Source organism: Glandiceps talaboti, chromosome 5 (genome assembly GCF_964340395.1).
Source record: "Glandiceps talaboti chromosome 5, keGlaTala1.1, whole genome shotgun sequence".
In the NCBI taxonomy this organism is placed as follows: Eukaryota; Metazoa; Hemichordata; class Enteropneusta; family Spengelidae; genus Glandiceps; species Glandiceps talaboti.
In genome coordinates, this window is record NC_135553.1 from 23,094,555 (window position 1) to 23,118,980 (window position 24,426).

Below are 24,426 nucleotides of genomic sequence, written 5' to 3' on the forward strand. Positions count from 1 at the left end.
TTCGGGTTAATTGATAATCAACCCGAACAAGCAGACAGAAAGAAAGGCAGTCAGCTACCCCTATGTCTCTCCAAACAGACAGACCGAATTTCGGGTTGAAATTCGTTCTTTATGATTGATAATCAACCCGAACAAGCAGACAGAAAGAAAGGCAGTCAGCTACCCCTATGTCTCTCCAAACAGACAGACCGAATTTCGGGTTGAAATTCGTTCTTTCTGATTGATAATCAACCCCAACAAGCAGACAGAAAGAAAGGCAGTTAGCTACCCCTATGTGTTTTCAATCAGAAAGACCGAATTTCGGGTGGAAATTCGTTCTTTCTGATTGACTAGCAACCCGAACAAGCAGACAGAAAGAAAGGCAGTCAGCTACCCCTATGTCTCTCCAAACAGACAGACCGAATTTCGGGTTGAAATTCGTTCTTTCTGATTGGTAATCAACCCGAACAAGCAGACAGAAAGAAAGGCAGTCAGCTACCCCTATGTCTCTCCAAACAGACAGACCGAATTTCGGGTTGAAATTCGTTCTTTCTGACTGATAATCAACCCGAACAAGCAGACAGAAAGAAAGGCAGTCAGCTACCCCTATGTCTCTCCAAACAGACAGATCGAATTTCGGGTTGAAATTCGTTCTTTCTGACTGATAATCAACCCGAACAAGCAGACAGAAAGAAAGGCAGTCAGCTAAGAGAATTACAAACAGCCTCAGACTTTTAGTGGTCTGAGATATAGCGGAGAGCAAAGTAACCAGGGAAAGAAAAAGAAGTAGTTTTAAAACTCAATGAGTGAATTGTTCAATATCACACACAAACTAAGTTATGTTGCGCCACAAAAATTGATCATTCAATCGATCAATCATTCAACCAAATAATCAATCAATCAATCAATCAATCAATCAATCAATCAATCAATCAATCAACCGATCGGTCGACCAATCAATCAGTTAGTTACATGCTCGCTGCCCCCTGTGCTGTTATCAGGAGAAGACAATGCACACTGTATATATTCTCATTGCCAATTTCTGATCCAAGCAAAGAGTAAATACTAAAATATTAACTATTAATCATATTCTTATGTGTGCTCTTGATAGTTAACTCTAAAGATGTCACAACAACCTGTTATCGTTCAACAAGCGATGGCGCCATCTACGTCACATCGCAGTGGAAGTCGACAGTATGCCGCCAAAACTGCTACTGGACTTGGAATAACTCAACTTGTTCTTGGGGTACTAGCAGTCGGGTTTGGTATTGGTGCGATTATTGCTCGCTGTGCAGTCTCTTATGTCGGCACAGGAATATGGTGTGGTATACTTGTAAGTGTTATACTTTACCTCCCGTAAGGGTCGATTATGTTATGTGTGTGTGGGTGTGTGTATGTGTGTCTGTCTGTCTGTCTGTCTGTCTGTGGACACGATATCTCAACAATAACTGCATCGAATTTGATGAAATTTGTCTTTTTCAGGAGTTTTTCTGTGAATGGGATTTGCTCCCGTTGGTCTTACATTAAATAAATAAATAACAAATAAATAAATAAATAAATAACAAATAAATAAACAAATAACTAAATAAATATCTTTGAATATGCGTAGGTTTGAGTTAAAAGAATGATTGACTTGCTCACTATTTACTGATTAGCCATATAGTTGATGTCTGATGTCTACACATTCAATTTAACATTAATTGCTAGCATTTGGATCATCAGAACACATTCATATCTGCAGTTAGGTATATATGTAATTTTAAAGTAACAAAAACAAGGTATCTAACATCAGTCATAGTATCCGTTCAAAAACATGGTAATTCATTTCAAATTTAATATATCAGCAATTATCCATGTTCTCTTATCTCAGTTCATTGTCACTGGGTCGATTGAGATAGCATCAGCAAAAGCGAAGACAACATGTACCGTAAGTTATACCGTTAATATTATTTTATGTGTACGATGAGGGTTCAGTTCTAATATATAGCCCATAGACTTGGTTATTTGACTTACCATAAATTTCAGACACCATTTTAGAAACAAAATCAAATTTTCCTATGAAGTGGATAACGTCTTAAAAGATGTTCTGCCGCCCTAAAGCTCGTGCACCTCACTATTACGACCTCATATCAAACATTGTAGATGATTTTCAGTAATGTAATGATCCAGTACGTAGCAATAACAATAATCCTTACCTATCTGTATTAGGGTCTTAGACTAGTAAGACCCCAAAAAATAAAAGATACGAAATTTGCAGACTGTCTCAACTAACATTGTTGAACAAAGAGTTACTAACTACCCAAAGTGCTTTGAAATTGACAATTGTAAAACAGCTCAATATAAAGTCATTCGTTGTAAAAAAAACAACAACAAAAAACACACTCGTAGACTGGAACAATCTGGGCAATATTACTGTGTGCGCTAAATCAAGTTATAACGCCTTTAAAATGGTAATCACTGTCAAAACCATAGAATCTATCCTGTGATTTGCTACAAGACAGAGGAATTAAATAAAAGGTTGCACAGTATTGTAGTGTGCTAGTGCGGCATATTTTAAACTACACACTATAAACTCATATTTTGAACTACAATACTGTCAGAAACCAATATATGGCTAATTGGAAAAAGTAATCATATTTATTTCTGTTTTACGAACAGATCGTAGCAACTATGGTTTTGTCAATCATATCATCATCCCTAAGTTTCTGTGCCTTATTGGTTCTCTCTTCAATCGCTTTATCAATTGACGTTTATTATTATGACGTAAGTATCTCATTAAAAATCAACGTTTATGTATCAACCTAATGTAATTTCTGGGACGCCTTAAAATATTCAGTATGCGGCAAGATATTGTAGTCAATTTTTATCATTCAGCCATTGAAAGTATTTTAACTAACTCTATCATCGTCTGGTTCTGGAACATTACGCTGGAGGAGTTAACTTCACTCGAAAAATCGTCTGCACTGCAGAAAGAATCATTGGCACCGATCTGCATTCACTTGACTCCATATATCGCTCGAGGATTAACCGTAAGACAACATCTATTACACAAGATTCAAATCATCCCACTCATGGTCTCTTTAATCTTTTACGCTATGGTAGGCGCTATCGTAGTATAAATACATTCTCTGAACGTTTTAGGATATTATGGTAATTAAAGTACCTGAATCGAATCTGGATAATGGCATCTGCAATGAACATGGGAAGTGCATATATCGCTTATTCGTTTCATGGAAACAATTAGGTTATTAGAGGAGTGTCACTAAAATGAAAGCAACAACTTTTGAAAGATCTCAACCTAGATATAATGTTTTTCCAAGAAAGTAGAAATGGTAACATATAAAATGATTATTGGTGTCTCAATTCCATCAATACAGGTTGCAAGGGTAACTATTGATGCCTTCCTTGTAACTATCTCCGTTATTGAAGGTATTGTTGCCATCGTAGCCTCTGTTGTATGCTGTAGGAGTGTTTGCTGTGGTAGATCTGAAAGCGTAGCTCCAACTGTGAGTATTACTTGACATTTATTCACCGCTCATTTTATCCCTGTAGATTCCAGAACAATGACATAATCATTGCATACCACACTGTTTTATTTGCCTTTTAGGACACTTTTTTCTCTCATAATTGCACATATCAACAAGTTCTACAATTAATGTAAATATAAAAACATGAAAATGTGACAACTGTTCTCGCAAGAAGGTTTAAGAAGACACAACTTAATTCCTGAGTTTTGTGCTTTTATCTTATAAAAGTCATTTATAGAAATGCTAGTGTATGCATGTCCAATTATATTACACACACACACACACACACACACTATATATATATATATATATATATATATATATATATATATATATATATATATATATATATATATATAGTTTTCCATATAGTTTTGGTAGTACTGGAACTCTTTCTTGGGTGTAACTCGGAGTTTCACGCATATTGCGATCATCAGACACTCTGAGGCCTACTCTCTGGGTGTGCTGTATATATAGAGTGTAGACAATAGAAATACCATCACTATTGTCTGTGTCGGTGGGTAGGTGTTGTATGTGTGGAGGTGTTGGTTGTTATTGTGTGGGTTATTGGGTGCGGACAAGTGAGTGTTGGCGGGTTGTTCTATGTTGGGCTTTGAAGACATATGAAGACATATCAGATGAAGACAAACAAATTATCATGCACGCGCGGAAATCTCTCCTCTTTGATAAAACCAAACCATGGGTAAAAAAGAATAGCAATGGATCATTTGACGTCACAATGGGAAGCAACGACGGGGCCGAAATATGCGAACTGGTCGGAATATTCATGCTACACAAATTAGCCAAAAAATACGGTAAAGAAAACATAGGTCTATATAGGGACGACGGACTAGCCGCCTTCAAGAACATCACCGGAAGTAAATCAGAAAGTATCAGAAAAGACATAACTAAAACCTTCAAAGCCATGGGGTTAAAAATAACCATACTCACCAATCTGAAAACCGTCAACTTTCTAGACATAACGCTCAACCTCAACAACGGTAAATATTACCCTTACAGGAAACCCAACGACAACCCCATGTACATACACACACAGTCTAACCACCCACCCAGCATCATCAAGAACATATCGTCAGCCATCGGCCGTAGAATTTCCGACATATCATCCGACGAACACATCTTCAACCAGGCAGCCCCACTGTACCAAAATGCACTAAAAACCAGCGGCCACAAAGAGAACATCACGTACACCAGCACCCCGACGCAGAAAAACAAGAAAAACAGAAATAGAAACACCATCTGGTTTAACCCACCATACAGCAAAAATGTAGCCACCAATGTAGGCAAACGATTCCTCAACCTAATCACAAAACATTTCCCAGCAGACTCTAAGTTACACAAAATATTCAACAGAAACAATGTCAAAGTCAGTTATAGCTGCATGCCAAACATGGCTACCATAATCAAAGCGCATAACGCCACCATCTCCAACAGCGAAACTAAACCCACTCAAAAACCCTGTAATTGCAGACAGAAAGACACCTGCCCTCTGAACGGCGAATGCCAAACGGAAAACATCGTATACCAAGCCACCGTCCACGGAAAACAAACAAAAGTATATATCGGTCTAACAGAGAACAACTTCAAACAGAGATACGCCAACCACAAACAGTCATTCAAACATGAAAAACACGAAAACAGCACAGAACTATCAAAACACATTTGGAAACTGAAAAGAAACAATGAGCCTTTTTCCGTATCCTGGTCCATCAACAAGAAAGCCCAAGCATACACCAATAAAACAAAACGATGCAACCTGTGTTTAACCGAAAAACTAACTATTATTAAAGCAGACAAAAGCTCAACACTAAACAAAAGAACTGAGTTGATATCCAAATGCCGACACGAGAATAAGTTTTATTTGTCCAACTTCAATAGAGCATCTATCACCTAAACTATTAAACCCGTTAACTAACGGAACATCAAAGCCCAACATGGAACAACCCGCCAACACTCACTTGTCCGCACCCAATAACCCACACAATAACAACCAACACCTCCACACATACAACACCTACCCACCGACACAGACAATAGTGATGGTATTTCTATTGTCTACACTCTATATATACAGCACACCCAGAGAGTAGGCCTCAGAGTGTCTGATGATCGCAATATGCGTGAAACTCCGAGTTACACCCAAGAAAGAGTTCCAGTACTACCAAAACTATTACGCTCTGCCACTGCGGTATAGAGCACTGTCTTATAGCAGATTGATACTCACCGAGTTATATATATATATATATATATATATATATATATATATATATATATATATATATATATATATATATATATATATATTGTGTTGATTTTTGCATTACCTCTCTGCTATTGTGATTTTGTGATAGATATATTACATGCCCGCTCAAATGAATAACCTACCAAATCAGGTTCCTATGACGACAGTGCAGCCAGCCTCCAACCTACATATGTATCAACCGGGTACGCAGGTTGTGACTTTAGTTCCGGGTAAGTTTTATCTGCAACCATGGTAACAAGAGTGTATTACGTCAACCATGACATCTTTGACTGATTTGGCATACGTATATATCTGGTTGTTGGCAAATTCATATATTTTTGAGTTTTGGCAATCTTCTTAATCATCACATTGGAACAGAATAATATTTTTATATAAGCTTAATATGTTCACTATGAATTAGCATATATTTACCATATACATGGGATGAATCGATTTGGTCAGTCCGTGATTTTTCTCCAAAATTTTTGTCACCTTAATATTGGTGTTACAATTAATGGCCCGCACAGGTTAATATTAATCACAGATGCTTCATTTTTAACAGGATCAGGCTTTGGTTCACAAGCAACAATCCCCGCAGCACAATGTACAAATGTACTCACCCCAGATCTACCCACAGGCATCACTACATCCGGGTCCGCAACAACAGTCAGCCTCTCAAGCGCCACAACAAGAACCCCAACAACTACAAATGCCAGCTTACAATGTTGAACACATTGTATGTATGTATGTATGTATGTATGTATGTATGCATGCATGCATACATACATACATACATACATACATACATACATACAACTCAAATCGACGAACAAGCAACTGTTTGTTTGAGGGAAGAAACAGTTGCTCGTTCGTCGATTTGAGTTGTATGTATGTATGTATGTATGTATGTATGTATGTATGTATGTATGTATGTATGTCTATTATGATTTCTAATACAACAATAAATGACATAGAGAGGATCCAATCATTAACCACAAAACAACGGCTTTCTAGTGAATGGTTTTACTACAGGAAAGGTAGAATTACTGCAAGTGTTGCAAGTGACATTGTAAAATGTAAGGGAAAAAGAGAAAGGGTTGATACCATTGTTAGCAGAATTATGGGAGAAAGTTGTGACCTGTCTGGTGTTCCAGCTGTGTATTTTGGTATTGAAAGTGAGCCTGTCATTCGACAGCTTTACTCTGATAAATATGCTAAGACACATAGAAAAGCAAGAATAAAGCAAACAGGATTGTGTGTATGTAAGGGTTTTCCCTACATTGATGGAAGTGCTGATGATCTTGTTACGTGTGCATGTTGTCCTCCTGGTCAGTCAGAGTATAAAGCATGCTATAAACATAGGAATGGCCTTCCAAAGGATGCAGCAGAAGACCCTCAGTCTCAAAGTGTATATCTTGATGAAAATAATGAAGTGAGACTTAGTACAGAGTCTGCTTGGTATATACAAATTCAAGTTCAGCTTGCATGCACTGAACGTCAGTGGTGTGATTCTGTGTTATACACACGCAAGGGAATTGATGTTGACAGGATATATTTTGATGACATATTTTGGAAGTCAACTGAAAAGTTGCTTTCTGCATTTTACAGAGCAAATGTCATAAACAGGTTAATGTAATTATCAAAATTGTAAAGATATGTGATAATCCAATCTTGCTCTTTGTATGTGATATTTATCCACGTATATTTCTGTAACCATAAATAGTAAGTCAAATAGTAAATCATATTATATGTCATAGTCATAGTCATAGTACGCGTGGCGTTCTGATTGGTCATAAAGAAGGTGACGATTGTACGCGCAACTATGACCCCATGCATTGCGCTTTACCAGTTAGTATTGTACATATCAATGACTAATATTTGAATATTTAGTATTTCGACAATTTCAACCCCTTGTCTTAAAAATATATTAATTAACTTCTAAAATTGAGCTACTATAAAAAAAAAAGTTTAATTAGCTCTTATCCCGTCGGTTGACTGACAAGAAAAGTTGGCATTGACATATTGTGATCATTTGAATGATGTAAAAACAATCTCATTTCTTTGTCACAGAGCAGATAATGACAGCAGTTAGAATTTGTCTGACGATCTCATTTTAAGTCAATTATCACCGATGACTTCATCGTTTACTTACATCAAATCATATAGAAGATATTATGACGTCATTGTTTAAAAATAGAAATGTAGACTTTTCTCAAAGTAAAAGTTTTGACAATAAAGGCCGGAGAGGTAAATGTCGAACCGTACATCTCTGTCGACGTCTGTTATGTTCATGATCTATTCCTAGGCGCTCGTGCGTGATCCGGTACACAATACAAGAAGTAATTTTGAATGTAGTATAGTTTAGCTAAACATTCACTACAGCATTAGGCGTTAAGAAGAGAATAGCGACCCGAATGTGAATCAAACACACACTGATTTCATATATATGACACGTTGTCATTATATTCCTGTAAATTGCGAAACCAAAATAACCATGAACAACTTATTATTTATATGAAATAAGAGACCACAACGTATAACCGACCCTCTATGTAATCGATATCATTGATGTAATGTGTACATTGTGTACTGGTTTGATGTCTGTATGTGTGTATATGTATGTATGTATGTATGTATGCATGTATGTATGTATGTATGTATGTATGTATGCATGCATGTATGTATGTATGTATGTATGTATGTATGTATGTATGTATGTATGTATGTATGTATGTATGTATAAAGTATATAATAATAATAACTATTATTATTTACTGTATTTATAAACTTACATCTTGAAATCATTGACTTGACTGACCACAACAAACAGCTCTGCAGCAGAACGCAGATGTCAAGATAGCAATGATCCCCTCAATTATTGCCACAGCTATCAGAAGACCATCAACTGCCATACGATTATACTGTTTTCTGGAGTAATTTAGAAGATTGACGCCATGGCAAATGAAGAGATGACTGTAGGTATGTAAATGTTTTTGTTTCTTAATTTTCAGATTAAAACTCGGATTTATTGTAGAAATTAGCCTCATTTGACAATATAAAGAGATGTGAAATTTTGACAAAAGAACAACATATAAAATCATGATAGAGGAGTTGCTAAGATAATGCATCAGTACATTTATATACATGACTACAGCATGACTCTATTTCACAAAAATATTTGAATTTTCCGTCCATTGTACAAGAGCAGAATATGGACGTTAGTTTCTTAGGTAGGTAATTATGTAAACACAGCCTTCATTGAATGATATTAAGTTACAGTTCTAGAATACTTGATATTATGTTATAAATATCTGATGATATGCAAATAATAACTTCATAATTTATAATCTATTCTTTCACACATATTTAAACTTTTATACAAAATTGTGTCAGGATAAGTTGAACCCCACAAGTTATGACACACAAGTGCACATGTGTCATACTCTGGGTATTTGTGCGAGTGTTTGCAGTGTTCTCTGCGCCCGTCCTTTCACGAGCGTAGTGAGATACACACAATGTCCATGAATTAAAATCAATATCATTAAGTTCTGGAGGATATTATGCAAACTGTTAATATTTCAATGTCAAGAAAATGTTATGCTGATCTTTGCACATCATGGTGTAATTTTATCTGCTCTTGATAAATATTAATTTTGCTTTCGATAATGCATTACTAAAAACTTACTAATGCAATGTTCATAACACCTCATACTTTTATAGTATTCTTTACTATATTCATGTAAAAACTTTGTAAGCATTCATGAAAATTTACATCATGTGAGTATTAGTGACTTCTGAATTCAATAAAAGTCATTCGATGCTAGAGATTGTATTCTAATAAATAGCGCCCTCTAATGTTGGGTATTTGATGTAAGCATTGCACGAGATATCTGTTCTTCGAATGCATGGCTTCTGTTTTGTGAGCTACAGTCAATCAATGAAAAGAATTTGTACAGCACCAAAATCCAATACGACGACATGTTCTATGGCGCTGAACAGGAACGATAGTAGATCATTGTAAAAAGTTAGAAAGCTTTTGCAAACAGATGTGTCTTGATGTCCTTCTTGAATGTATCGACAGTTGACGAAGAACGAAGTTCAAGTGGTATACTGTTCCATAAGACTGGCGTTGCTTGCAAGAACGCACGCTCACCGTACGACTAATTTGTATTACAACAGGGTATATGAAGTAGACTTTTGTTATTTGAGGGAAGTGAACAAGTTAATTTGACATTTGCAATACATGATTCCTTCACCATCTCTGCCTTGATATCCCAATAAAATGAGGTACGTTAAGTATACAATATATGATGTACCTATTCATTTAGCCCAATATACAATTCAATCTTTTCAATTAAGTGAATCAAAGTTACATTATACCATGCACAAGCCAAGTTGAACAAAAAATATGGATTATATACTCTGATCATTCTACGTCACAATAACGCACGTGTACCGTATGTCATTACAACACGTGTCTACGTCACTGGTTCTGCTGTGTTCAAAATATGAGTCAAACCATTCAAATTGTCATTACTTTCCCTGGTTTTCCTTAGATATTACGGGAGCTGGCATAATTATGTTATTCTCCAATATTTTCAGCTTGAAAATACTCGTGACCTAAGGGTTGTTACTACTTATCTAGTGACTCATAGTGACAAAGACCCCTTAGATCACTTGTGTTTTCCTTGGATGAACAAAGAAAAATATTGTGGAATAACATCTAATTAGACCACATATCAATTAAAGAATTAAATATTCATTGATTAATCTAAAAACCTATAATTAATTATTCACCAATATTTTTTCTTCGTTCAGCCAAGGAAAATACGAGTTACCTAAGGGCAGGGTCTTGTCACTATAAGTCACTTGATGAGTAGTGACAACACTTAGGGCAAGAGTATTTTCTGTTGTGACATAGGACGACCTGTATATATTCTATTTAAAAAAATTAAATTTATCTTGGCTCGTGCATATTATAATTATCATTAGTACCTATACTCCCAATCTTAATTAAAAACTTAATCCAATATTTCAGACTTTATCTATGGCCGATTTAACATCGGCTTTGAGGGTGCAAAACTGTTCTCATAACTTTAGTAAAATATAAAACATAGTTACGGAGAAATATATGCAATTACAAGCACTGGGATTACATTTGTACAACAAAATGTACTGAGCTCCAACTTATGCGAATGCCTCCACACTTTGTAAGTCTAATAATTATCCAGTATATAACAGTTATTTTTCAAAATAATGCTGATACATAATTCTTTTGGCACCTCCTTTGGTTCACAATAAATGAAGTGATGTATGGACCCCAGTAAAACATGTCTTGACAAATACTTGCAGGATGACCGTACTGTCGTACAGTGACTATAATCAGTTGTGGTGTCATGATAACGGTCATGAAAAAGGCGACTTTTTCCCAGCACATGCTACTCTCTGATCTACGTACATACAGCAATAGCACCTGCCTGGCATTTATCATCACTTATACTTTCTCCAATGATCAATGTACATGAATGGTCACATCTTTTAGCGTGTCATAGCCAGCATGCTGACAGTCATAAAACTAAAGATTCTTTATAGCCGTTATCAAGAAAACCTAGCCCTATAATCTCACTGAACTTAATGAATTCATGTAGAGCTCTCCTCTGCCGGAGTAACTTCCTCACTTGGACCATCGACAGCAGAGGGGTCCCCTCCACTGTCTATGTTTGGATTGTCATCTTGTTGATGGTGACTCAATTCAAACAACTTTTCAGCAAGCTTTTCAATACGATCGTGGTATTCCACTTTCTGTGACAGACAAAAAACAACAAAGATGTCATATTTTTGCAAACGATGTCATTTGCATTTATTTTTTAATGCTTGTGACTATTGTTCAACTTTCACTCCAGTGTGGTCTTTTTGTCAGGAGGTTCAGTTTCTTCACTTACTTTATATTTCAGTTGCGATAAAAAATTTTTACTGATAAAATGCCTTATACATTAATTTACCAATATAACATTTCTAGTATATAGATATTTGGAGTAAACAGCATTTACTGACAATACCCATTAGTAAAGAGACTTACCGTATAATTGTTTTTAGGAACACCATTGAATCCATACAACACACCCCACCAGCATGCACCTATCACACCTGTAGAGTCACTGTCACCACTATGAAACATTGCACGGCTACAAAACTCATTCCAATTATCACCCCCACTCAGCAATGCATCATATCTGCAAAACAAACATACAGTGATATTATTTTTCAAATATTCAAAATTGAAACATATTTTATGCATTCTTGAAATGTCTTTTGCAGTTAACAAAATGAAAACATTCACTTCAGTATTCACGCACAAAAGTAATATGATGTATGATATGAAAAAATAGATTTTGTGATAGCCTACGCAATCATTGGAGCATCATGGCCGCTAGCACCTCCCCAACCAGCAAAACTGAGAGACTTGTAGAACTGGTCACGTTCTTTGACTCCGAAGTTTTCTGGAAAAACTGGTTGTGATTTGCCATCTTCTATCTGTCGTAGTTTGAGATAATCTGTCCATTTGTCAGTGAAGTACGACCTACATCACAAATTAACATTAAACAAATGTAATTATTATATTATTATGATAAAATAAATCTATATTCAGGGTAAAACTCACAAAAAAAGTGTTACAAATGATGCAAAGTGTTGAAGGGATGGCTTCTTTCCATTGAGGCCCCCAAACATCAAATCGACAATCAAACAAGAGTCAACTTACAAATTCTAAAATACATTAAAACACATTGTGACATCATACCTCCAGATATATAAAATAACTGCTAGTCAGAAAAATTGTCTCTGTAATTGTCTTTGAAGTGTTTAAAAGTTTTAGCCTGCTTTACATGTTCGGGTAACGAATTTGATGTAATGTATTGAATATTCATAGTGCATTGACAGTAAATATAAATATTTTGAAAAATGTGAAAATTTTGATTTAGTGTGACTTATAAGCCCGAAGGGGCTAGGTGAAAATGTTTCCCTTCATGTGTTCCTACAATTGTAAACTGTCAGTCATGACCCTATCACTAGAATTAATCCCCACTACCACTATAAAACTGCATGAATGTGTCATTTACATTTGTAACTAAAATTGTTAGTTCATGCTAAAATATTCATTTATAACACAATTAATACACTAATTTACAAACAGGAGTAGAGAATGTTTGACAAGATCTTTTGAGATGACATGATGTATGATGGTGAAAATAAATGTAAACATTGATATTTTGCCTACCAGGAAATTTGACAAATTTTTGGAGTACAACCCATTCCCCAAAAGACAACATTTTGTATATTGTTTATTGCTTTGATTTGTAATCAAACACAAATTGAATGTAAATCATGTAAATGACTGGTATGTATTATCATCATGTTTCTATACTTTGAGAAATAGGTCTAACTTCATAGTATATACATGTACTGTACTCACCAATGACTTTCATTCTCTTGTACATCTCTGCCTACCGACTTGATGTACTGCAAGGCTTGAGGTAACGTCGCCATCAATCCTGCACCCCATTCTATCACTGTGGATCAATAACAACACACACTTTTCAAATATGGGAACAACAGTTACAAGACTATCTTAATTACTTCCTTCTTGATCTGCACTGTGAATTTTACAAAACAAACTAACTTTGGGACAAGTATCACTAACTTTGGGACAAGTATATGTAAAGTTATAAGAATAATTGCTATTTGAAACGTCAAGGATTATACTAATTGAAAAAGGATGGTATTGCTTGTTACTTGTGCACTTCTATGTAGCAATAAATGTAACTCCAGAAGCTACAAGGTTTTACAATTATTTATTAGGCCTAAAAAATTATTTGGTTCCGGTTACCTGACCCCACCTAGTTTTTCACTTATTTCTTTATGTATTTGAGATTAAAATAATAAAATTGCAAAAATTGTGAAGTCTCGCAAGAAATAGTGGATACAGAAACTGACATAAACTTAAAAAGACAATATAATACTGTTCTTCCAATCTGTAATTGCTGTACATTTGATGAGAAGAAGCCAATAACACAGAGACCATATGGAAAACAATGGAAAACATAACTACCTGAACCAGACACTCACACATGAAAAAAAATATATAAAATAAAATAAAAAATCTACCTACCCTACCTGTTCGAAAGTTGAGCGTAATAGGAACCACACAATTTGTTCTATTAGGCTTTATATCTTTCACTCAATGAGTTGAAGTTTGCCAAGTTTTAATGAGGAATTCAAGATGTCTGTCATACTTGAAAGTGATGACTTGGCAATTTCACTGAACTGATGACTTTTGGAGGATCATCAGCTGTTGGTAAATTTTTCTTCCCCTTCATTTATCCATAACTGGGAATCTGTTCAGTTGAAACTTGCTCCTTAACCTTTATATAGCCAATCTCAATTGAAACTTGCAAACAATGTGATTGTTAAGAGAACTACGAAGAATAGTACCATTAAGAGGCATTTCATTTTATGATAATCTGTCAGCTTCATAGGCCATCATTACCAACAACAGTTCACAATAATGATTTTGTGTGCCTCAATATAAGAAAACTGACAGTAACTTTGCCTGTGCAGCATATAAACTTACCAGGTTTATTTTGCACTGCATATGAAGTAAATAACGCTGCAGTCAAACTTCCAAGATATCCCGTAGGGTGATAATGGGTCATACGACCACTTTCTACACTGACACTTATTAAATCTTGGAGTTGTTCTGGTCTAGGAAACCGTAAACCTATGCACATAGCTCTCATGGCTGCACCACACCCTCCACCTCTATCCACAAATACAGAAAATAGAAGGTCAATTTGAGATGTAAATACATATAGTGCCATTGGCACTGCAGCACAACTGATCATACAGAATTAATCATTCCTGAGCTAAAAAAGCTGTTTAACTGCTACCTTTTAAACACAAAACGTAAATGTTATAAACAAAGTTGTCATGGTATGAAAAGTAGGAATTGAAACAAGTTCAAAATTGGATGGGTTGAGATTGGGAAGAAAATGATTGTGAATCAAGGATTGCTAGAGATATGTTCCTACCTTGGATTGAATGGTATAGTATACCCTCCTGGTCGGTTTGGTTTCAAAGTATGGCATGCTGATGTGGTAGTTAAACCTACAAAAAGACGAATCCAACCTTTCTATTTACCAACTGTCTTTATTTCCAATAACAATGTTTTTAAAACATGTTTGTTTTTTCAAGTATGTTTTCTTCAGGAATCTTACTTGTTTGCTTTATGCTAGACTCAAAGAAAGATTGTTTTGCAAACAGAATTGTAATTATAATAGACTTTATTCTACAGTGATGATTTCAGAAAGCAAATGAAAATTAAGGTTACATAATCTTAATTCTCGTAATATTGACTATATAGCAAAGGTAAATAACGACACAAAAAAAAGATAATCAAAAACTAATGAATAACTACAGTTTAAGTGTTATGAGGAGAGACACATTCACCAAAGACTTACATCTCCAACACCAAAGGTACCACAAAATATGCAGTCTTGATTTTTGGAAAGGAAAATACAACTACTGACATCAGACCATGGACGAAAGTAACCTGTTACAAACAGGGAAAGTAATCAACTGAATTGGATTTAATAAAACTTGGCACAACATGTTGGAAGTACAGAGACTTGTATAAGTTACATTTCATCATTTGATAAGAACAGTTCATGTTCACAAACAAGTTAGAAGTTCCCCTGGCATTTCGTGCACACATAAAGAGGCCATAAAACTGTTCTTGTATGGTACAACCATGAAATGTAATACAAGTCTCTGTACTTCCAACCTACTGTGCCAAGTATTATTAATCTAATTCAGTTGTTTACTTTCCCTCTTTGTAACAGGTTCCATTCATCCATGGTCTGATGTCAGTAGTTGTATATATATACAATTGTACTGATATTTGCATTGGAGTGCAATACTGAAATCAGTATGGTGTACCTGTATACAAAAGAGCGTACTACTAGAGTTCCATGATGTATATGAAATCATGTGAATACACATTCACATCATTTTGAAATTTGCAAGTTCAGATAAACATATATCATAATATACAGAACTCCATGACGCATTTGAGTGCCAGAATAGGATCTCAGGGGATTTGCACTTGTGTTTTATTTTTTATTTTTTTTTTGCATGTGCCTTTTCACATGCAAGCGAGTGAGAGTAGGGCCACAGACAATATGAGTTCAAATACCTCAAGTGTGGTACACCACAACCCACATGTTATAGACTTCTGTCATGCTATTTCCAGACACACAATAGAGTACATAGTGATACACTAAAAGTATTCCATTCTCCCTAGAGGGTATTTGTTAGTATTACAAGTATAGGCACAAGTTTGGAGAAAGAGAATTTATTATGGTGATCAATTTCAGTTTTACTTACCTGGAGCCCTACCAGTCATGTCTCTTACACAGGTTTCTTTATATTTGGCAGCAAGCTCCAGAAACAGCTGTTCTCCAATAGGTTTATTGGTTGCTAAGGCTACCATATGATAAAAAGTAAAATTAACATGAGTTAACTTAGCAATTTGTGACATGAAATGAAGTGCATTGTGAATATAAAAATTGAAATTTCCAACTTTTTAATAATTTAATTTTTAATTCCAATTCCATTTTGTGATTAAAACTTAACATTTCTCACCCTGGAAGGAAAAATATTTTATACAAAAGACAGAAATAGTTTGTGTCTTAATCATCAAACAATTTTCTGGTTCTTTAATAACTTATTTGACTCCAAGCATTGATATAAGCAGTAACATAGACATAGACATTTACTGTCAATTTGAAAATTTGCAAATATCAAATAATCACATTTTAAACTTACCTTCAGCTGTTGCTATATGTAATACAGTATCATCACTAACACACCAGCCTGGTACTACACTCATGCAAGATAAAAAATAGGAAAATCCTAAGAGTTGATTTTTTCTGAACAACTCAAAATAAAAGTTATGACTATATTGTCTTGGGTGATATTGCATACTGGTTTTGTTTCTGCCCTCAGAAAGTGTGCATACTTTTCCATGACAGCAAAAGTATACGCTCCATATTTCCGAGTGGACATGTTTTTTGTAACAATTAACACACCACTTTGCTGTATTGTGATACTATTACAGGTCTGGAGTCTGTATTCTTTGCTTACTACATAATGTAGATTTCTGTGATACTGGCAAATTTGGTTAGGGTGACCCTATTTTTCTTCTGTTTCTCACTACCTGACAGGCCTAAATTTTCAACTTTGACATTAATATGAAAAAAATATTGTATTTTCACCCATCCTTAATATTTTGCTGAACAGCACCCTCTCTGGCAAAAATAACAAAGTGTCTGGACTTTCGATGTCATCTACAGTCATGGCGGTGATGACAAAACTTGTTCACAAACAGAGCATTTCTTTCAGGACAGAAGTTATTCAAGTAGGGGGGGGGGGGGGGGGCTGAGAACATGTCAATTGTGTACAGAAGCTAGGAAAAGGCTTGTTACCAGGAATCCAATAAAAAGAAGATAGAGCGGAGGAAAAGGAGATGCACAAAAACATGAAGAAGATGATTTTTTACCCCTTTTTTTAAATCGACTGACCACCCCAAAGTCATGAGAAACAATTTAGAAAATAGAGTTACCCTTAGCCTGACATTACAAGTACAGAGTACAAAACCTTACGTACATTTAACAACAATCTTCTCTAAGCCTCCTAATTTCTTCAACTCTTTATGAATATCTTCTCCAACGTGACAGAATTCCCAATCTCCATTTTTGTAACCAAGTGCATCACCAACAGCACTGAGAAGCATACCTGCCCTGTACTTATCACGCATATCAGCAGCAGCCATCTTGAATCACTCAATACCTTGTGGATCTATTTATGCAAATAGTCATAAAAAACACACATTTTCATCAATTGATAAAAAAGAAAGGTTAGGTGGTGTTATTTATCGCTACATGTTTTTCAGCCAACCCTACATGTAGGCAAAAGAGAAATAGGGAATTCTGTTATGTATGAAATAAAACACTTTCAGTTGTTATAACCCCTGACAGTGTTGACAAGACATCAGAGAAAATTTGTGATTCACTTCCATAGAATGTGTTGGACCCAGCGAGTAGAAGTTTCCATTTGTTACTAACACTATGACTAGAGTACATGAACATTCATTCTGCATTCATTTTCTTGTATGTTTCTGTAAACTTTTAGTGGGAGCAATGTGTAGCCAGTCTGGAAATTGAACACATGTAGATTTTGCCTACCCAGTATTATCTCCCAAATCTCATATTCATATATTATATATAGTAGTCAAAAATTCAATATATACAATTTTGGTTTCATGAAATTAGTGTACACTTTCATCACATGACATAATGTCTGTAATTTATTGCAAATATCTTTCAATAGCTGGACTTGACAAAAATCCACTTTGTCCTGATTAATACAATGAGATGTAAATGAGTAAATAATATATCTACCAGATATACTTCAGGATTAAAGGGATACGGGCTGCATATGTTTTGGGACATAATTTTTTCTACATATTAAAAAGTTATTCACAATATTCTACTTACTGATGTATACTTAACCATCACTTGCAATTGACTGAACCAAAACCTGGTATTAGAATATAACTTATTAACGATCCGATAACATAATTTATTATATACTATCAAAAAATGTACAGGAACTCCCTACTATGCGATCAACAGTTCTATGAATGCTAGAACACAAATTGTGATGTGATACTAGTAAAAATACATCAACATTAAAACCTGACTAATTTAATCAGGGTTTTATGTATGTATTTTCACTTGTAATGAGTAAAAAACTTACAAACTCGGCTTATATCTCTTGTTCCTGCGGAATCATTCAAAAACAGTTGGACGATGGCAACGGTTATTTCATATGATTAATTGTTTGCATTAATTTATTAGGTCAATCTAGTCTGTTACACATGTAGTCTGTAACCATGGAAGTATGTGGTTTATACTTCCATAATGTAACATACAAACATTCATGCCATGCTCCCAGGGCCATGCTCAGCCAGCACCCATTCAGAAGCCGAATAGGGCTGAACAACATGTCGAATCTTACAGTCTACAGTTCAATCCATCTTGAAACAAGCGACCTATCGGTCTGAATAGCTCCGCTGTTGTTTTTAATTTAATTTTTTATTTTGGTAACATGTAGAAGTGGTTCAGTTCTTCAGCTCTTCACTATGCAGTTTTGTTTTAGCGATGTAATAAAGTGGTTAGTGGTTTCATATGATGTCTGACTATAAAACGCATTTTACACAGAAAGTTGGTAATGTATTGTACTTTTATACCATAGTCACCATTTTATTAAAAAAATCTACTGTCATGAAAAATTACACAATATATCAGAAAAATAATGACTGGGAAATGCACACAAGAAAAAGAAAAAAAAGAGGATTTTGAGGTTGGCTATAAATAATTCCAGTGTCTTACAGCTTTAACCCTGGAAAATTTTAATGATGAATGAAATAATCTAGGGATCTAAAATAATTTTGAGGCAATTCGAATTTCAATTGTCTAACAAATTTACCAAGTCAACAACATTCAACTTGTACTAGTTGTAGTAGACATAACATCGTCTGATATTTTAATTTACGGAGTTTCTTGTGACCAGCGCGTGTCAGTAGACTCGGCCAATTTTTTTCATCATTCCAATGTATTTAAACCTTGTACTTGACATTTCGCAATATTTATAATTCTCAACAAATTACCTCAACATGCCTCACCTCGCTCGTACTCAAAGCAGTCCCGGTATGATCACTGACTAGTCGTGCTTGCATACGGAGTAATCTGGGACTCGATTTTGACAATTGTCCCTACTATTTGTTTAGAGTCAAGTCAGCAATATAGACTTGTGCACCGCCTGTCGTATGTAAGCAGGGCTAACCACTGGCATGACAGGAGAGAACCTTTTCGGATTTACATGTAAAACGGGGAAAGATACGAAAAACATAATGCAAAGTCTGAAGCCAAATTAAAGTTGTAATTATTTTAATTATTTTTACCTGCCAAATATTTGCATTTTGGAAATGGCAAGACACGTTCATGTCGTTTAACTTTACATGTAAACTGTCGGCCAATAAACAAAGTTTAGTCGATTCACAGTCGGCAGTGAGACTGCTCTTGCATAACTTCAACTGCATGCCAAGGCACACAGTCGCTTGTAAACTGTTATTCCTTTCCAAATGGTTTTATTCTTGTCTATGACGGTCCTAATACAGAACAATGACGTTATTATAGGGATTGGCGATATTCTTATAAAATCGGTAGCGATGTCATAAATACTTCCATGCTATGAGCGAAAAACTGGGTCAAAATTTCAGGGCCTCAAGTATGCGTCTCGAATTCATCGGAAAATCGGTATTCCTAAATGTAATGCCAAAATTTATTTTGCTGGCACGAAAGAAGAGATATCAGTTGAGGTTTAGGCGTTTTCAGTATCTAAAATGGGTAACTCTAGTGAAAGTTTCGGCGAGTTGAAAATACCGAAAAATAAGGCCCGTGAGCAGCCATTCAAAGTGTCGCTATCTGGAGCATAGCATATGAGGATAGATTATATGGAAATGTGTATTGCGGACTGGCTGATTATGTAGAAGGGGTGCAAAATTTGGATTTGAAGTTTACAACCCTGTTTCGAACAAACACTTGTCATTTGGGCGCAGAATGCGTAGAATTATGACTATAGCACATATTACATTGCTTGTTTGACGTCAATAGTGTCTTTTGAAAAGTGGCAGTTTACTTAAAGTCTCGTCGACTGATTTCCAATATGGCGTCGGTCACAATGCTCATTAACATATTCATTTTTTCTTTAAATTACAAGAAAAAAATCATAAAAAATAAAAATGAAGATGTGCTGACTTGAAATTAAGAAATCTGAGTAAGCTACCCCCTGCGCATCAACACACCAGATATCAAAGTAATCTGACAAATAGTATTTGAGGAGATGATGAAAATGTCATTTTTTGAAAAAAAATCATAAAAAATTGAAAATGGCACAGATCAACTTGGCATGAACAAATCTGAATAGCCTCCCCCCAGGGAACATGCACACCAAATATCGAAGAATTCTAACTGTCACTTTCGGAGAAGATGATGAAAATATAAAAAGTTGACAGACACCTGTGATTCACTCTACTCTCTATACTCTATACAACCTATACCTAAAGCTACGCTTTCAGCTTTCGCTGACAGCGGAGCTAAAAAAAAAATATTTATAAAATGTTCTGATGATATTGGGATAAGTTTTCAGTCCAAATAATAAAATAAAATTACTGACAAATGACGTTGTGACTAGAAATGTTTTGATTAATAAACGATCCTAACAACTTGTGAACAGTTTAGGGAACCCAGTTTCTTGCTGATGAAGGTCTGAGAACCCTGGTATAAATGCAGAAAGCAGAGAATAAGTTCAACTGGCCTTATATAGTTTGCAATATGTTGTACCATAATTTTGGTGGAGAACCCCAGTAAGGAACTCAAGTAGAGATTCTAGCTACTTCCTTACACTGACATCACAGTTCCTATAATCAAACAGTCCAGGCATAAAGGTATAGTATACTTCCATAGGCACTCAAATCAATATGTATGATTTTTTTTATATGTATGGTAAATATTTAATATTTAATATTTTTAATATATAAAATCATACAGATTGATTCGAGTGTCTGTGCTGTGTATACTTCCATGGTCGACAGATAATCGAACCTTTCTGATAACCAAACATCCTGGTAATCAAATAGTTCATATCATTGTCATATTTTTTTTTTACACATGAATTTTGATTTAATTTGTACAGTAGTCTGACTTAATATCAAAATCACTTTGGCGTCGACATGCTTCATCCACGGGCTAAAGTCGTTACTTGCTTCTTCCACGGAAAGTCGTTAGTTGGCTAGGTGTATAATAATCCTGTTTGCATACGGAGTAATCCGGGACTCGATTCTGACAACTGTCCCTCTTAGAGTCAAGTCAGTAATATCACGGACAACTATTCTTGTCTGTGGTAATCTAGACTCGTGCACCGTCTATAAGCAGGACTCGGTGTATAGTCCTGCTTGCAGACAGTGCACGGGTCTATAGTACTGACACGGTATCCAGTCAAAACGGCCCCAACGTCAAAACGGCCCCGCCTTTAATGGTCAAAACGGCCCCAATGGCCCCGCCTTTAATGGGCATAAAATGTACACTTTTGACCCCCTAATTTTGAGACAGTTGTAGAGTTTGCGCCTGTGTTTCAAACCAACCGCGGTACTTATTTAACTTCAGGTCGAGTGCCCCCTGGATACAAGTACTACGTACATTTCTACGCGTAGCTGTACACACAGTTCTTCTCGTGATTGTTACGGGAACCAAACAATAGAGTATTTTCCGTCTCGCGGCAGATCTCGCGAGATATGCAAATAACCTAGCAACGGTTGCTACGGAGGTCAAGCTTTGCGGAGTGGCCATGTTGTTCATATGAAAGTCAATGCATTAGTCTGAAAAAAATACTACCGTTTGTGAACATCTACAATCCTAAGTCATCATGGAAGACATTGAAAAATTGAAAGTACACGAACTAAAGAGCATGTTGCGAAAATATAGCGTGTCAACATCAAGTTAAAAGAAAAATACGCCAGTGTCACACTGTCATTATATTTCCGAACTGACAGTCATTTCTGGGAATACGTTGTCAGTGCCAAACTTATGCAGCATACTAGATGGCTATAATATTTCAATCTTGAGAAATGGTAATTAATGACAAGCAAAATCGAGTAGTTTTGATTATTAGTACACATGTACATGGTGGAAACATTTCCCGTCACCAATATTCAATATAAGTATATTAGAATGCAATGCACATGAAGTGTGGCGTAGTACTACTACACATCCACCAGCCGTAAGCCCTTATGAACCGTTGACATTTACGCTGTTGACAAATACGGACGAAAGCTAAAAGTCTTACACATTTTTAGAGTGCCAATGTCCCGTTTCGGTCCTAGAGTTCAGAATTGAAAAGTTCTTAATTATCGTCACAGATCGGGAAATCATAGTCAGTTCCTGACAATCGTATTCCGATTTTACCACATGTTATCTTCATACAACAATATCTACCAGTCTAGTTCCCAATGACCGTATTCCAATTTTACCCTACCTTAATAACGTAGAGTAAAATCGGAATACGGTCGTCATGAACTAGACTAGTACTGTATGAAGATAACTTAGAGTAAAATCGGAATACAATCGTCAGGAACTAGAATTGGGAATCACCGGCGATGCGTGAAACACGTGTACGTGTCAGCCATGTTTATACTTGAGTTCGATGAACATGTTGTAGAACTCATAGTCCAAATTCGTAAAATAAAACGACATAGTATCTCTAAATTTTAATTTTAAATGCATATATATAGCTCATTTATAAATGTATATGATAAAATCAAAGACAGCGAAAAAAATTCTCAACCGATTTCAAAGTTTTTAGCGGACCCTGACGAATTTAGCTGACGAATTACGGACTAAGAATTACATCATTGCCAACTATTAACACTAACAGCACGTTATACAGTAAAGTGATCGCGTACACGTTGTTGTGTTGGTTTTTAGACGACGCTACGCGACGTATAAAAAGTCTATGGAAAATTTATGACATTGTATCAAATTTTAGACATTGTTTAAAAATAGGAATACAATATTCGCGACCTGACATGCAAGTTTTCAACCATAGGGCCTGCGATCCTCGAGTGGATCCAACTCTAGTAATATTTTCAAGTTCATGTTGAAACTGTCAATCTCAACCGCTCTTCATCTGCGCCCAGACGGCCAAAAATCACCGTCACGTCTGACGGCTAGTTATGAATTTCACATACGCACATCGTTTTTACAACCATACTTTAAAAGTTTGCTTCCCTTGATCTATCATACCATGGAAGTATACTTCCATGATCATACGTATTGCACTGTACGTGACGTCGAGAACAATGGTGTTGCTAAGCGGTTGACACTTCAGCTTGACCACCCGAATGTGGTTGCTATGCACTCAATGGCGTCTCCCGCGAGACGGGTAATGGTCTATTGGTACTTGTCAATCTCCCATAAAGGCGGGGGCCTTTTTGACCTTTTAAAGGCGGGCCGTTTTGACGTTGGGGCCGGTAACTACACCGGTAACCACTGACACAACACAACCCTAAATAGAGGGACAGAATAGAGTCCCGGATTACTCCGTATGCAAGCAGGACTACAATGTAGGTGTATAGTTGCATTAAACCATGGCTCTATTATTGAGAAGCCTTCTCAATAATAGATCCATGATAAAACTTACCTAGTACCTCCGAGTCCGAGTGAGATGAAACTCTGAAAGTGAAACAGTTGACAACGAAAACCTGACAATGACTTTGAAATCAGAGACAAACTGCACTCACAACTCAATGCTGTGCTTTCATATACAAATGTGAACAGATTACAATCGTTTACGTCATTTTCTATTTGTGAGTGTGTGACTGGACGAGCTGACTCGACTATTCATCATGTTTATGTTACACTGCACTAGTATAGTAGTAATGACCTAATCACCAGAAATAACAACATAGCGTAACCTTTGACC

At 35.8% G+C, this 24,426-nt stretch overlaps 1 protein-coding gene across 2 annotated transcripts; it reads right to left on the reverse strand.

Moving 5' to 3' along the window:
• Positions 1-8,804: 8,804 nt before the first annotated feature.
• LOC144435041 (ADP-ribosylhydrolase ARH1-like) lies at positions 8,805-24,255 on the reverse strand. Of its 2 annotated transcripts, none has more exons than XM_078123581.1 (10): positions 24,145-24,255; positions 17,491-17,682; positions 16,651-16,704; positions 16,210-16,308; positions 14,856-14,931; positions 14,399-14,586; positions 13,241-13,337; positions 12,176-12,349; positions 11,849-12,002; positions 8,805-11,571 (listed from the first exon to the last, which is right to left on the reverse strand). In XM_078123581.1, the coding sequence occupies exons 2-10, from the start codon at positions 17,654-17,656 to the stop codon at positions 11,410-11,412; spliced, it is 1,170 nt and encodes a 389-aa protein (XP_077979707.1). In that variant the 5' UTR covers positions 17,657-17,682; positions 24,145-24,255; the 3' UTR covers positions 8,805-11,409. The 2 variants fall into 2 exon arrangements, with proteins under 2 accessions (XP_077979707.1, XP_077979708.1); XM_078123582.1 differs by lacking the exon at positions 24,145-24,255 and adding an exon at positions 22,792-23,130.
• Between the last annotated feature and the right edge of the window lie 171 nt (positions 24,256-24,426).